The sequence below is a fragment of the Oncorhynchus clarkii genome, chromosome 2, assembly GCF_045791955.1.
Source record: "Oncorhynchus clarkii lewisi isolate Uvic-CL-2024 chromosome 2, UVic_Ocla_1.0, whole genome shotgun sequence".
Lineage (NCBI taxonomy): Eukaryota > Metazoa > Chordata > Actinopteri > Salmoniformes > Salmonidae > Oncorhynchus > Oncorhynchus clarkii.
The window spans coordinates 63,011,926-63,028,938 of NC_092148.1; the positions used below are offsets into that span (position 1 = coordinate 63,011,926).

At 42.1% G+C, this 17,013-nt stretch overlaps 1 protein-coding gene across 3 annotated transcripts in view; it reads right to left on the bottom strand.

Annotated features, from left to right (window-relative positions):
• Nucleotides 1–9,389: 9,389 nt before the first annotated feature.
• The window catches only part of LOC139371403 (ran-binding protein 10-like), a 32,348-nt gene continuing 24,724 nt past the window's right edge, over nt 9,390–17,013 (bottom strand). The window contains exons 6-15 of one of the 3 annotated variants that reach the window (XM_071111807.1): nt 16,389–16,573; nt 16,179–16,291; nt 15,940–16,048; nt 14,957–15,105; nt 14,620–14,827; nt 14,354–14,493; nt 13,637–13,782; nt 13,046–13,157; nt 12,641–12,782; nt 9,390–11,146 (exon numbers count right to left, since the gene is read on the bottom strand). In XM_071111807.1, the coding sequence (XP_070967908.1) occupies nt 12,652–12,782; nt 13,046–13,157; nt 13,637–13,782; nt 14,354–14,493; nt 14,620–14,827; nt 14,957–15,105; nt 15,940–16,048; nt 16,179–16,291; nt 16,389–16,573 (1,293 nt within the window). In that variant the 3' untranslated portion in view covers nt 9,390–11,146; nt 12,641–12,651. Of the gene's footprint in view, nt 12,421–12,640; nt 12,783–13,045; nt 13,158–13,636; nt 13,783–14,353; nt 14,494–14,619; nt 14,828–14,956; nt 15,106–15,939; nt 16,049–16,178; nt 16,292–16,388; nt 16,574–17,013 lie in introns of all 3 variants that reach the window. The other 2 variants (XM_071111799.1, XM_071111815.1) reach the window with 2 other exon arrangements.

Below are 17,013 nucleotides of genomic sequence, written 5' to 3' on the forward strand. Positions count from 1 at the left end.
AGGCCCAGTGCAGTCAAAAATGTGATTTTCCTGTGTTTTATATACACTTTCCATGACATGCACTGACCTGGTGAAAGCTATGATCCCTTATTGATGTCACCTGTTAAATACACTTCAATCAGTAGATGAAGGAGAGGAGACAGGTTAAAGAAGGATTTTTAAGCCTTTATACAATTGACATGGATTGTATATTAGTGCCATTCAGAGGGTGAATGGGCAAGACAAAAGATGCCAGTGCCTTTGAACAGGATATGGTAATAGGTGCCAGGTGCACCGGTTTGAGTGTGTCAAGAACTGCATTGCTGCTGGGGTTTTCACACTCAAAAGTTTCCCATGTGTATCAAGAATGGTCCACCACCCAAAGGACATCCAGCCAACTTGACACATCTGTATTTGTATTTTGTATTAATATTTATTATGGATCTCCATTAGCTGCCAAGGCAGCAGCTACTCTTTCTGGGGTCCAGAAAAATTAAGAGAATTATACAACACATTAACGGCCCATGTACACTAGCACAAGATGGCATGTGGTGAAACATCGCTTCCCATTCATTTCAATGGAAGGAAAGCGGAGAGGGCTGGGGACCTTTGGGCGGCGCGAAGGTGGCGTGGGAGGTGGTGAAAAACTTTTCCCAACTTTATGCAAATCACCAGCGGCGACCGCTGGGCGATGACCAATCATATCGAGTGGTTCCCATGAAGAATTTGATGCTATGCGACCTAAGGCTGGAGACTTTCTTCAGCAAACATGGCTGACAAAAATACTAGGATGGAAGCAAATGTAAGTGATTATAACGTCATAACGAATCTTTGTAACGGTCTTTGCTTCCATCCTAGTATTTTTGTCAGCCTTTCGGAAAAGCCTTTTGCAAAAGCTGACCACGACCACGTTGCTCCCTGCCTATAGACGGAGACTAAAACAGGAAACTCCTGCGCTCAGATCTGTTCAACGCTGGTCCGACCAATCTGATTCCACACTTCAAGATTGCTTCGATCACGTGGATTGGGATATGTTCCGCATTGCGTCAAACAACAACATTGATGAATACGCTGATTCGGTGAGCGAGTTTATTAGCAAGTGCATTGGCAAAGTCGTACCCACAGCAACTATTAAAACATTCCCAAACCAGAAACCGTGGATTGATGGCAGCATTTGCGCGAAACTGAAAGCGTGAACCACTGCTTTTAACCAGGGCAAGGTGACCGGAAACATAACCGAATACAAACAGGTTAGCTATTCCCTCCGCAAGGCAATCAAACAAGCTAAGAGTCAATATAGAGACAAAGTAGAGTTGCAATTCAACGGCTCATACACAAGAGGTATGTGGCAGGGTTTACAGTCAATCACGGACTACAAAAAGAAAATCAGCCCCATCGCGGACCAGGATGTCTTGCTCCCAGATAGACTAAACAACTTCTTTGTTCGCTTTGAGGATAATACAGTGCCACTGACACGGCCCGCTACCAAAACCTGCGGACTCTCCTTCACTGCAGCCGATGTGAGTAAAACATTTAAACGTGTTAACCCTCGCAAGGCTGCAGGCCCAGACGGCATCCCCAGCAGCGTCCTCAGAGCATGCGCAGACCAGCTGGCTGGTGTGTTCACGGACATATTCAATCAATCCTTATCCCAGTCTGCTGTTCCCACATGCTTCAAGAGGGCCACCATTGTTCCTGTTCCCAAGAAAGCTAAGGTAACTGAGCTAAACGACTACCGCCCTGCAGCACTCACTTCCGTCATCATGAAGTGCTTTGAGAGACTAGTCAAGGACCATATCACCTCCACCCTACCTAACACAGACGCAATCGCAGCCACACTGCACACTGCCCTAACCCATCTGGACAAGAGGAATACCTATGTGAGAATGCTGTTCATCGACTACAGCTCAGCATTTAACACCATATTACCCTCCAAACTTGACGCATGTATATACTCTCTCGATACCATCTACTGCATCTTGCCTATGCCGTTCTGCACCATCAGTCATTCATATATCTTTATGTACATATTCTTCATCCCTTTACACTTGTGTGTATAAGGTAGTTATTGTGAAATTGTTAGGTTAGATTACTCGTTGGTTATTACTGCATTGTTGGAATTAGAAGCACAAGCATTTTGCTACACTCGCATTAACCTCTGCTAACCATGTGTATGTGACAAATAAAATTTGATTTGAATCATGAAAAAAATTAGCAGTTGACAGGAATATGTTAATGTCGAGACAAACGATTATACATATTTTTATCATAAAGTTAAGTTACGAAAATCGCGATTTAGCAAGCTAGTTGACGAGCTAACATTAGCCAACTAGCTCGCTATCTTTATGGGTGTTGTGACATGAGTATGAAATTGTAATTCTGGTTGTTTAATGTTTTAGGGACTCCTGAAACAACCAGCAAACCAGGCAGTCGTCTTGTGCAACAGTGGATGTAAAGAATCTAGCTAGCTAAAGCATTTACTGCAAATTGAATGTACAATTTTGTAAGCTTGCCTTGCTGATATTTCCCATGCAATACCGATAGATGAAATAACGTAGCAAACTAACTATTGTTTATTGTGCAGTGGAGAATAAAAATACCTGTATGCCAATGGATGTGTAGTTAGCTATGTAGCCGATCTGTGTATGGACCCTAAAACGTTTGTTATGCATATTAGTTCAGAACTTAGCTAAGAACCTCGGCTATCATAGCCAGTTGTATCAACTTCAAAACAGTCTGAATGACAATGAAGCTTATTGGTTGAGTAGATAATAATATAACTTTGTGCCAAGGATGCAAGTTGTATATACATGTAGTTATTACCATGCATGTGATTGTAGCCTGTACATTTATATTCACTGATCATGTACTCTACCTTGGCAAATAAAGGTGCAGTTCAGGTATGAATGTCTTTGAGAAAAATTTTCAGTCATATCCATACCAGGAGTATCAAATTTCAGTCTTTGAATGATGCTATGTATGTATTACAATTATACACTTCAACAGTGTTTACCAATCTTGGTCCTGGGACATCAATGGTTACACATTGTAACTATGCAATAGACTAGAAACATGACTTAACTAGTGAAAGGCTGATTTGTAATTCATATATTTTTTTTTTTATTTATTTTTTTATTTTACCTTTATTTAACCAGGCAAGTCAGTTAAGAACAAATTCTTATTTTCAATGACGGCCTGGGAACAGTGGGTTAACTGCCTGTTCAGGGGCAGAACGACAGATTTGTACCTTGTCAGCTCGGGGGTTTGAACTCGCAACCTTCCGGTTACTAGTCCAACGCTCTAACCACTAGGCTACCCTGCCGCCCCAGAAATATAATTAAAAAACAGTACACTACACATCCTATGCATCATGTAAATACTCTTAAACCAGTTCATTTCGATATCTAATTTCCTTAATCTGCATTGATCTGATAAACACAGGATAGGTGTAGTATTTCATCAAATGAGAGACTTAATTTCAACCAGTAGAGAATGTGAAATGCTTTATTGGAAGTTCATTATCCAAGTGTTATAAATTCATACTTTACTTCAATGCACATCTGTTGTGCATTATAAAAACAGAGGAAGAAAGAGGTGGCGAGAGAGGTGTAAAAAAAGGGAAAGAGGTATGAACATAGGAGCAGAAAAGGCAGCATATGATTAATCACAGCGCTACCCTAATATTCTCTCAGTTCATCACAATTACATAATAGTGTCTCTAGTGGTGTCTCCTAACCAGCCTTGGGCTCCCAGTCGGCCCGAAGGTTATCTTAAGAGCGGGTGAGGTGGCGATGATGGGACTGGGGGTTGGCGTCCTCTCTCACATCAAAACATACCAACAGACGAGAGACCGATGGAGAGAGAGAGAAATATAATTTTTTAAGCACGAGGCTTAAACATGCTGACACTGTCAGTCATCATAATTATCAGGAGGTGAAATGCAAAACTGACCTTGGATCATTAACTCTGGGACTACTGCTTCTCTCTCTGCATTTCAATGTAAAGCATCTCTTTAATAATACTTCCTGTTGACCTGGTCAAGTGAGCTCTCACCTATGGTCATGCTGTGCCCTCTTGTAGCCAGTTCAGATGTGGGAGGTGTTCACCGACACAGCTGATATAACCGAAATGATTTAGGGAGAAGGGGAGAGAGGGATGAAGTGAAGGAGAGAGACTGTTATTGAGAAAATAGGGTAGTTAAAGAGAGTGTTCAACATTAATCTGTGTGTGTGGCCTCATCTGGTCTCTACAGAGTACTTTATGCCGAAAAACATGAATGGACACACGAGGACAAACAATATAGCATCACAAATGAATACATAAATACCACTTGAAGCTTGATGATGAGTTGACCATTTGAATTAGCTATGCAGTGCTAAGGCAAAAACAAAAATGTGCACCTCTTTGAGTCCCCAGGACCAGGACTGCGAACCACTGCTCTTCATTGAGACCTCTTCATCTGTAGACAGGCTTTCATAGCCTTCTTTATCCGAGGACAGAAAACCTCACAAGAAACAGACTTCATTATACTCAAATTACACTGCACTGAATATTATGTTACTATTATCTATGTTACTAGTTATTATTATTATTATGTTACTAGTACCTACCCTATCCAGAATAGCCTTCTCTCTCACATTGAAAGTTGGGACTACTAATGTTAATGTTATCCTTACACCCTTCTCCATGGCTGTTAGCTAGCTACCTACAAATGCATTTGGAGTTTGTTTTTTACATCAAGATAGCTAGCTAATATTTAGTTAGGTAGCTGGTGATATTTCATTAACTTAGCTATCTATCTATACAGTATGTCAAGTTGGTTAGATAGCTAGATAGTCAACTAGCTAAGTTAGCTCATTTAGCAGCTCATTTGAGTTAGCCTGTACTGTAACGTTAGCTAATTAAACAGTTTTTTTTACATTTTCAAAATGTATTGACTTACTTGAATAGGTTCACCCAGCCTTGTGGACAATTGGAAACAGGGCAGCAAAGTGTGTTTGTGACCAGAGCGTTTTAGAGCACATTACCATTGAACTATTTACCCATTTAATAACCAGACCTTCATACAAACTTGCTCTGCTGAATTATTGACGCACAATTGAACGTGCTACTAAACTCAGCAAAAAAGAAATGTCCTCTCACTGTCAACTGCATTTATTTTCAGCAAAATTAACATTTGAAAATATTTGTATGAACACAACTGAGACATAAACTGAACAGGTTCCACAGACGTGACTAACAAATGGAATAATGTGTCCCTGAATAAAGGGGGGGGGGGGGGGGTAAAAAATCAAAAGTAACAGTCGGTATCTCTTAATGCAGCTGGTCACCAGCTGCATTAAGTACTGCAGTGCATCTCCTCCTCATGGATTGTACCAGATTTGCCAGTTCTTGCTGTGAGATGTTACCCCACTCTTCCACCAAGGCACCTGCAAGTTCCTGGACATTTCTGGGGGGAATGGACCTAGCCCTCACCCTCCGATCCAACAGGTCCCAGACGTGCTCAATGGGATTGAGATCCGGGCTCGTCGCTGGCCATGTGCAGAACACTGACATTCTTGTCTTGCAGGAAATCACACACAGAACGAGCAGTATGTCTGGTGGCATTGTCATGCTGGAGTGTCATGTCAGGATGAGCCTGCAGGAAGGGTACCACATGAGGGAGGAGGATGTCTTCCCTGTAACGCACAGCGTTGAGATTGCCTGCAATGACAACAAACTCAGTCCGATGATGCTGTGACACACCGCCCCAGACCATGACGGACCCTTCACCTCCAAATCGATCTCGCTCCAGAGTACAGACCTCGGTGTAACGCTCATTCCTTCGACAATAAACATGAATCCGACCATTACCCCGGTGAGACAAAACCGCGATTCGTCAGTGAAGAGCACTTCTTGCCAGTCCTGTCTGGTCCAGCGACGATGGGTTTGTGCCCACAGGCGACGTTGCCGGTGATGTCTGGTGAGGACCTGCCTTACAACAGGCCTACAAGCCCTCAGTCCAGCCTCTCTCAGCCTATTGCGGACAGTCTGAGCACTGTTTGTGTGCGTTCCTGGTGTAACTCAGGCAGTTGTTGTTGCCATCCTGTACCTGTCCCGCAGGTGTGATGTTCGGATGTACCGATCCGGTGCAGGTGTTGTTACACGTGGTCTGCTACTGCGAGGATCAGCTGTCCGTCCTGTCTCCCTGTAGGGCTGTCTTAGGCATCTCACAGTACAGACATTGCAATTTATTGCCCTGGCCACATCTGCAGCCCTCATGCCTCCTTGCAGCATGCCTAAGGCACGTTCACACAGATGAACAGGGACCCTGTGCCTCATTCTTTTGGTGTTTTTCAGAGTTTATATATCTCTATATGCACCTTGGCATAGATTGGCATGTCTCCGGAACTCTATTGGAGGGAACCGCCACCATTCTTCCACAAGAAATTTCATAATTTGGTGTTTTGTTGATGTTCGTGGAAAACAGGCGGCACTCCAGAATCTCCCATAAGTGTTCAATTGGGATGAGATCTGGTAAAACACACACACACACACACACACATGTAGAAGCACCTGATTTCAATATACTTTCTTTCCCTAATTTACTCAAGTGTTTCCATTATTTTGTCAGTTACCTGTATGTGCTTATATAACAAATAAAACAAACAAATATCCAATACAGAATGTAATAACGTCCAGAACCTAATTCAACAAATACAAATTGAAAAGGACTGACTGACTTATTCTCTCTCTCTGTTTGATTGTGTCTCATAACATTCCAAAAGCTGCTTCCCACATCGAGCAAATGGGAGTCACACGACCCACACCAATAGCAAAGGCACTAACTACCAATCCAAACCCTCAGCGACCCCTGTGGGTCATTAACTCTAATTGTGGAGGATATAACAGTGTCCCTCCCATAGACGTTTTTAATATCCTGTGACATTATTTAATTCATTTAGGATGATTATTTACTGCTGGTATAGCAGTTAATGCTCACAAGGGCAAGAAGTGATTGCAAAACCAGATACTGTCAATGTCCTTCTTGCCCATCACTCTGGATGTTTATATTAAATCTCAGACACTAAAAATGTCCCAGACTGAACAATGAATGTTTGTATCTTTGTGTTAAAGAGTGTATTCAAGAAATGAGAGTAGGCTACCTGTCTTTTTCTTTAAGTACTCCCCTACAGCTATTCACTTTTAGGCTACTTGAGTCATTTTCTATTCAGTTATCTTTACTTTTACTCAGGTTTGAGAATTGGGTACTTTTCCTACCGGTGGCACAGTATACACTTTATAGGCTACATTGTATAAACCACGACATGATTGGATTTCTTCATGGTTATAATCTCATTCCAACTGTTCAGCAACATTTACCGCACACGCTTCAACATTCTCGCCTTATCTGCCTTTATGATTATGTGGTTACTTTTGTCACTCACTGGCTGCAGTGAAAATCTCTCTCAAAACCAAGTAAATATGGCACCAAGAGAACATTGCAAATATCTCTAGGAACTGAGGATTTTCTAACATATTTCCATGTTTCAAATCACAGTATATCAACAAAATAACCTATTATCTGATTACATTATCACTCCACTGCAGTGGATTAAAGGCTGTGATGATCAACTGCAAGTTATGAAGATTAATTAAAAGAGCATGCAGATCTTTCCATTTTATGGAACTGGGGAATATTTTTGCTCTTTGTGGGTTCCTCTGCACCCATGGCTTTCAGAAGGTAGCCAGCAAGGTTTCGGCCTACAATGGCGTTCATCAGAATAATCACACAAAGTGAATGGCCCTCCATTTCAAAGGGAGGACACTCGCTTTGTGAGTTATCTTGGAATTGAAAAAGTTAGCAAACACAAAAGCATTAGCAATGTTGCCAAACACCAAAGATCGAGAGAGACGTTCTGGATCCATTCCTCAGACCCTTCAGTCCCCAGAAGGACTATAGTGTTAGCCCATTGACAACCCCCCCTCCTCCTTTGTGCTGTTGTGTTAGTCCATTTTGCCTATGCTTTTGATGTTGTTTGGTTATCCCTAGTTTTGCTTAGCCCGGTTGTTCATTTCCTAACATATTCAACATACAGTAATGGTTTTACATCAATTATATCTACTGCAGTTGAAATATGCATGCTCTGTTTTACTGGTTCCATTTCTGCCCTTACGAACAAAAACTTGCAGTCAGAGTGCAGTATAGCTGCAGTATGCTGCATATAAAATAAGTTTGATTTACTGCAGTACATTTTCAGTGTAACTGCAGTTATTCTGCAATTACTGCGTCCAAAATACCACAGTCGACAGCAGTTACTGCACTAGACTGCAGTTTCAAAACCCCAAATCTTTTTGGTGAGTATTATACCACTAGGTGGAGACAGACCACAGTAGCCCTCACCTTGAGGCTCAACCTGTATATTCTACCACACCCTCTCTCATTAGCACCACCAGCTGAAAAGTTTGCATGGGGAAGACATATTTTGTAGACAAGTCTTCATCAATTAATAATTTCTCCACTTGCTCTTTAGTTTTGGGCTCCTGAATGGTGCAGCGGTCTAAGACACTGCATCTCAGTGCAAGAGGCGGCACTGCAGTACCTGTTTCGAATCCAAGCTGCATCACATCCAGCTGTGATTGGGAGTCCCATAGGGCAGCACACAATTGGCCCAGTGTTATCTGGGTTTGGCCGTGGTAGGCCATCATTGTAAGTAATAATTTGTTCTTAACTGACTTGCCAAATTGAATACTGATTTACATAGCTTTAATAGTGCTGGTGTCCAGTAGGGGGCTCTAGTGAGCCATTTACCACACCTGCATATTCTGTTCCTCAACCATACAGGTGCAAGCCCCTTCCAATCACAGTTTGAACCAAAGTTCTCATATATACAGTACCAGTCAAAAGTTGACACACCTACTCATTCAAGGGTTTTTATTTATTTATTTTTTCTACATTATAGAATAATAGTGAAGACATCAAAACTATGAAATAACACATTTGGGATCATGTATAAGTGCTGCATCAGATGACCTGGCCTCCACAATCACCCGACCTCAACCCAATTAAGATGACTTGGGATGAGTCGGACCGCAGAGTGAAGAAAATCAGCCAACAAGTGCTCAGCATATATGGAACCTCCTTTAAGACGGCTAGAAAAGCATTCCAGGTAAAGCTGGTTGAGAGAATGCCAGAAGTGTGCAAAGCTGTCAAGGCAAAGGGTGGCTACTTGAGGAATCAAAAATATATGTTGATTTGTTTAACACTTTAGTTACATGATTCCATGTGTGTTATTTCAGTTATTTCAATGTAGAAAATAGTACACTTTTGACTGGTACTGTAGATAGACATATTTTAACTTTTCAGCCAACCTCAAGTCACCATCATTCAAAAGCAGTACATCCACAAAATAATGACAAGAGACCAAAACTACGCTTATGGATGTGTATTTTAATAAAAATAATTCTGTCAAAATTAAACAGAATACAATATTTCTTTATCATGTTTCTAGTACATTGGTATGTTTTTTAAATTGTTTATTATCATTATAATCTCTCTTTTTTTATATATATTGTTTTAAAGGTTCTAAAAGTGTCATGCCAAGTAGAGGGTAACTCACCTCACAATTGCTAAACTCAAAACTCAATATGAAATTAAAATAATAATAGAAAATAATAGTAAATTGTGCACAGCTTGTTGTTTTTAATTCCTAATTCCATTCCCTTCGCCTCTCCATTTGAAGCATGGATAGCTCCATTTGAAAAACATAACACATAAAAGGAGAACAGGGAGATTGTTTGCTACAGTAGGTGTAGGTGTGTCTATAAAAGTCCCAGGAGAAGCTCGACAGATTACGATCTTTCTACACACACACACACCTAAACATTAGTCATTCTATTTCATAATGAATGATCTTAAAATGGAAATATACATTTTGGGTGGCTATAGGAGTTTAAAAGCCATTTTCAGTTTTTGAAAGCCTTCAAGAGATGCAGGCTTTGCTATAATGTCATAAGATATAATCAAAATCTATCTGCTGGCTGCTTCCAATATTGAAAGTCTATCACTGAAGGTATTGTTCAGAATTACTGGTAAACTCTATAGTGAAAACTCATGCGAATGGATAGCGCCACCTAAAGATTTAACTAATTAAGCAACATGAATTAAAACAACTAAAACCTCATCCAACATGGGTTACAGTGTGTATAGGTGTGCTTGAAAGATGATGTGCCCAACCCAGTATGTCAGTCTTTAACAGGTTCGGGATAAAGGGCTCCCGAGTGGTGCAGCGGTCGATTCCAGGCTGTATCACAACCGGCCGTGATTAGGACTCTCATAGGGCAGCGCACAATTGTCCCAGCGTCGTCCCGGTTAGGGTTTGGCCAGGGTAGGCCGTCATTGTAAATAAGAATTTGTTCTTAACCGACTTGCCTAGTTAAATAAAGATAAAATAAATAAAGTATTTTACTTCCTACTGCAATACAATATTTATTTTTAACCTTTATTTAACTAGGCAAGTCAGTTAAGAACAAATTCTTATTTACAATGACGGCCTACCGGGGAACAGTGGGTTAACTGCCTTGTTCAAGGGCAGAACGACAGATTTTTACCTTGGCAGCTCGGGGATTCAATCCAGCAACCTGGCCCAACGTTCTAACCACTAGGCTACCTGCCGCCCCGGCCGTGATTGGGACTCCTGTAGGGCGGTGCACAATTGGTCCAGCGTCGTCTGGGTTAGGGTTTGGCCAGGGTAGACATTAAGTTAAGGTATTTGTTCTTGTTTTTGTATATATTTTAGCAGGTATAAGCCCATGATGCCGATAGACATTGTCCAAATGTAAAGATTGGGTAAAAAAAATAAATCTAAATGGCCTTTGTGAACATATTAAAGTCTACCAAACACTAACAACACAGAAGCTGATGTTTTCTACTCCCACCACCCCTTTGCTTCACAAACATGCTTTGCAGGATTGTCAAAAGAGTTAATGAAACACATTGCAATATGTCTTACAGGTACAGGGGATGTCAATATCAATCTCATGGTGGCCAGCAGCAAATCTGAAGCACAAACATAATATAATCTGCTAAACTACATTCAACACACAGTGGAGCGCCTCCTGCTGGCTGGGTGAAATACTGCGTTAATACATCAATGATCGACAACTGTCCCATGTGCCAAGAGAATATCTGTTAAAAATAGGAGAATACATACTGTAATGAAAGAAAGAGAGAAAAAAAATAACATTCAACTGACTATAATAAACAAACAAAAACAAAGGAACAAAGTTAAGGTCACATGTTTGTAAAAAGTGACCGAGTCTATGTTGAGTTTATGTATTAACGCGACAGCTTCACATTAGTTGTGAGAAAAATAGAACCGCAAGAAAGCGGAAAAATAAGCATGTTCGCAATGATAAGATAATGGCTGGCTGTCAAAGCACTGGTATGAAAAGATTTAATGACTGACTGTATGAATTAAGTGTGGCCAATGGCAAGTACCATTGGTTATTAGAAAAGGGGAGGTCAAATTAAAAGCCTTGTATTTGGCAATCAGTTTAACTTTTTTATTGAATATATCATTAAATTGTGTGTGTATATATATATATTCAACGTCAGACTTCATATCTTCAATATAATTAGCAAGTCAAAAACCAGAGAGTGATTTCCAAATTCCCCACAGTACTGTATGTCTGTGTATTTTTACTGTAGGTTACAAATCAAACTAGTGCAGACACTTGATTGGAAATATACTACACTTATATTAAAACTCACAAATGAATCAGTGTCATCATTGTTTGATCTGAGGTGAATGCTGCTGTATGGGGCTCTGAGGTGACCAGCAGGTTAGTTAGTGGCTTATAGCCATGTGTACTTTCAGAAGCCAATTCAGACCTTTAACTTTAAATTAAATTAGCTTCTGGAGTTAAGTCATACTAAGTAGTAAGAATTTGAACCCAAAAAAATGCAGGTCCTAAATTGGAGCCACTGAACAGCTGGGTAAACCTACCTCTGTATACAATATCCCAAACTGAGATGACAAATGTGCTGTGAATACCTGAGTTCTGAATGAAAGAAACCAGAGTATCTTGCTTGGTAACGACAAAGCATGCCAACATGAATTTCTTTGATATGATGAACATCTTTAAAATACTGTGTAGGGAAATGAAATCCACTCAAAAACAAAATTAGATTTTTTTCCTTCCAAGATGAGCACAACAAACTGACTAAATAAAACCTAGAACATGACTAGATAAACAGAATAATAATGAATTCTTTAAATAGAGTCACACATTTTGTATTTGATAATACTAAATTAAAAATAAACTTTACTGTCATGTTCTACTCATTCCCCTGTCCATCTGCTTCTGCCAAATGGCAAGCGACACACAAATTCAAACACATGCTTTCCTCAGTCATCTGGCAACCCATTGGAAAGACCTCTTCTTAGTCCTGAACATTGCCTTAGGAATGAAATAAACATTTTTGGAACTGCTGTATTGTAATCTATACAACACTATTACTGTACTCCAAACAGTAACCCTACAATCCAACTTGACGCTAACAGCATGGGCCATGTGTAGTCAAAAACATTCCTAAAAAGTTCCTTATAGGTAAAACAGTGCGTTGATGTGGTGCTATAAGGGGAGGGAAGTAAGTATGTGTGTGTCTGTCCAGACTCACCTGGACTGGGGCTAGTGCAAAAAGTTGTCTACTCTGGCGAAGGAACAGGACCCTGAGCGGACCCTGGCCATGAGCTGGACACACTCTGTGGCCTGACCCAGAGCAAGCATCAGAGGGGGCTGCTTAGGCAAGTTCTGAGACTCTGAGGGGCAAAAGACAACATTGGGGTGTGTACATTAGCTAATAAAGCATGTGTGAGTCAAACATGTACATGGAAAAATGTGCAGTGTGTATTCATTAGAAGAGAGTTAACACACACACTACCAAGCTTATTACTTTTGTGGTGCTGGGAGTTACTGCCCCCCCCAAAATATTGTAGAAAAAGAAAAATAGCTTGTGTGAGTGAAAGTTATTTTTATCGGACTACTCATGACATTATGTACTGTGTGTGAAACTTAGCCTTACCCAAGATGGCGCTGTTAAGAGCAGAGCAGATATTCTCTCTCTGCATTGGGTCTAGCTGTTGCCCCACTGGGCAGTTCCAGGGATCCGAATATGCTAATAAACTGAAGGCATCCTGCGATAAAAGAGAGAGAGAAAGGGATAGGGAGATAGAAAACAGCAGGACCAGTAAAAGCCCATTAAGGACTATGATTTGGAAGCAGTATAATGGTCTGTCTTATACAGGAGGGAACATCAGACACTTTCAGTGGCTCTACCTTAATTGTTAGAGAACAATACTAGGGACAGACTTTCCAATGGTCATATACAAGTAGTAGTGTGTAAACTGCAGTATAACCATAAACCAAACCTTCCCCATTCGGTGGTTGACAATTATACAATTCGTAAGTCACAGGCTGTGTTTACACAGGCAGTCCAATTCTGATATTTTTTTCACTTCATCAGATCAGCTCTGGAAAATATCTGATGTGATTGGTCAAAAGACCAATTAGTGGAAAATAAATACTAGAATTGGACTGCCTGTGTGAACGCAGCCAGTGTCAAACAGTGTGCCAGTCTTCTACTGTGTGAATCCCCCCCCCCCCCCACCGGTACCTGCAGCATCTTCTTGTGTGTGACGTTCTTGCCGTATTCACGGCACAGCTGCTCGTTGAGGCCCTGCAGTTCACGGCCAAACTGGATCATCCTCTCTGTGGCTGCTTGGTTCCCTCCACACAGCTGTCTGGAGGCACAGCTATCCTCTACCAGGACACACACAGCCACAAGAGTCAAAGCGCAGCCACGGACAGAGTGCATTTGACACTTCACATAATAACACACTCACTGTGGTCACTAAAGATCCCATGGCAATTATCGTAAGAGTAGGGGTGTTAACCCCAGTGTCCTGGCTAAATTCCCAATCTGGCCCTCATACCATCACAGCCACCTAATCATCCCCAGTTTACAATTGTCTCATTCATCTGCCCTCCTCTCCCCTGTAACTATTCCCCAGGTCGTTGTTCTAAATGAAAGTGTTCTCAGTCAACTTTCATTTAGCAACCTTGACGACACAAACATCTGCCTGACTGGATTATGTTTGAGCTCAATTTAGAAACACACATCCCCAGATATCCAGCCAGCCAGAAAGGAAAAACTGAGAAAAGCAGACACACAGTGACAGCCAGAGAGAGGGAGAGAAAGAATGACAGAGAGATAGACAAAAGTGACCAAGAAAACATTGTGTTCGTGACATTGACACCTGGGACAAGGTGTGTGCGCCTGACAATCAAAACAGTAAGCGCATGTGTGTGCGCACGTGTCAAGTGTCTGTACCTGCCACTCCGTTACCCAGGCTGATGTCCTGAGCCTGCAGGATTTCCTGGTGCTTGTAGGTGCCATTCATGATCCGAGCAGAGGGGTTCTCTGCCACCCCGTTAGTGTAGTGCTCAGCCTCGATCTCCATCTCACTGTCACTGCAGAGGAGACAAACACAGGGACAGGTTCAGTCATCTGTCATAATATCGCAGATGGTCTGCTTTTCTCCCACACCAGTTAAAAACACAACAACGCTAAAAAACAATAAACACATAGACCCTTGCCTTGCCACACACCTGGTCTCCTCCTGGTTGCTGGTGCCACTGTGAGGCTGGGACTTGGTGGAGTCAGTGGAGTTGGACTCAGAGTAATTGACAGAGGAAGGGGAGGAAGAAGAGGAGGAGGAGGCAGAGCTGACGCCTGGATACTTGTTGTGGCTCTTGTTCTTGTTGGGAGGGGTGACCCCGTTACTGCATGTGGGGCTGTCTGCTCCTGGAGATGACAGAGAGCCAGGGTGAAACAGACACATACAATAGATAGACAATACTCTCGCTTATCTCCTTTGTGTTTTTAACACACTGGGCAGATGGATAGGCAAGTGTGAAGGTGTGTTTCCCTTACCTGCACTGTGCAGATTGGGGTTAGTGGTTCCATGTCGGGGGCTCAGGCTGGGGGAGCCAGGGTAGCTGTCCTGGGACTTGGGGGAGCGGACACTAAAGCATCGTACCTCACTGTCTGTACCGTTCACCATCTCCACAAACTGCCGACACCTGGGCGATACGGGCAACCATGAATCTGTCTGACATCTAGTCTACAATCTGCTACAATGTCTGACATGCTTTGTCCTGGAATACATTGTACCATCTGATATTAAACCTTTCATTCTGCTTAACTGTCAAATATCACTTGCTTGAACAAAAACAGTCTGAATGAAAACTGTCAACTATAATTACTGCAAAACTTCAGTTGCTTTCAGAAGTCGGCAAAGGTGGGGCTGTATAAGATCATGTCTTTGTGCCCAGAAATGTGTAAATGTAACAGGAACAAGTCAGACTGGTTACAGAGTATGAGTATCTGGCTTTATGGATACATGCCACTATGACCGGATGAATGTCAAACAGATCAGCCAGCGCCTGTTCTGTTCTGCTCACTCGTCTTCCATGACAAAATGGAGCAACAGGCATGACCAATCAAATCAGGAGTTCCCTCGGCGGCAACAACTGTGACCTTGTGCTTACCCTGCCCCCTCCCCTCCTCCCTCTCTGTGTAACTGCTACAACAAGCCCCTCTCTTCCTCTATAAGAGAGCCATAAAAAATGGCCACCTAGCAGTGGGTCTGCATCTCCAAATGTCTCTTAGCAGACCACAGTATTTATTAATGTAATCTAATGTCTTTGTGCCATAAACACACAGCTGGGCAGCAGGCCAGAGCTTTACTGACAAAATAAATGCTCCTGTGGTTGTGTTGTATGTGCCTGACTGAGCCTGCAAAGACACTACAAGACTAGCAGCTTATTTAAGCCTTACAATTCCAATACTTCTTAAATGTAACCTTTAGATTAACACTCCCATAAGAGTCCCATAGTTGGTTCAAGGCTGCTCACTTCAACATGAAGAGTAGATTGGGGTTGTGTTCTAGAAGTCCAGGGTACAGCTGCTGTGTGGCTTCGATGGCCTCTCCAACACGCCCTGCCAATACCAGCTTCTGTATTCCTGTGAGTAGAAAGAAGAATATTATCATTCAAAACTGATTGAATGTATGACTGTGAGTAAATGTATGACTCTGATTGGTCCTCAGTGTTTCTGTGGTAATGTGAGTGTGGAGCCTGTGTGTGGTTCTCACTCTGCCGGTTCTTTATGGAGGTCTGGTCCTCCTGGATCAAGGTCTCTGTAGCCCTGGCGAAGGCTGTGGCCGTAGCACAGTACCCATGATGCACCAGGTAGGTGGATACCATACTGGAAGAATCAAAGACATGGTTTAGCCTTACAGTAGTAGAGAAAGACACAGTAGTCTGTTAGGGTGAAAAGTGTCATGTCGATAAGGATCCCTTACTTCTGCAGCACTGCCTGCCACTCCCCCAGTCTCTCGCCGATAGGGAAGCGGGCGATCATGCCATGGATCTTAGCCCTCCATTCACTCATATAGTCCTCAATGTCAAACACAAAGGGCTGCTGGCCAAAGTTAGCATCCACAATCTCTCCAGGAGTCTGCAGGCCCACTGTGGGGTACAGGTTTGGCTGTGGGTAGAGGGTAAGGTGTGAACACAGGTATATACAATGTTAGCTTTGCACACCTTGGCAAGCGCACAATTCCCAATCTGGCCATAATAGGAAGAACTTGCCTTTAATTTTGATAATTTGATCAAATCAAACTATTTGTCACATGCGCCAAATAAAACTGGTGTAGACCTTATTGTGAAATGCTTACTTACAAGCCCTTAACCAACAATGTAGTTCATGAAAAAGTTAAGTATTTACCAAATAAACAGAAGTAAAAAATAAAAAGTAACACAATAAAATAACAATAACAATAACGAGGCACTATACGGGGTACCGAGTCAATGTGCAGGGGTACAGGTTAGTCGAGGTCATTGTACATGTCGGTAGGTGGGGCGGACGGGCTGGGGGGGGGGGGTCAATGTAAATAGTCCGGGTGGCCATTTGATTAATTGCTCTGC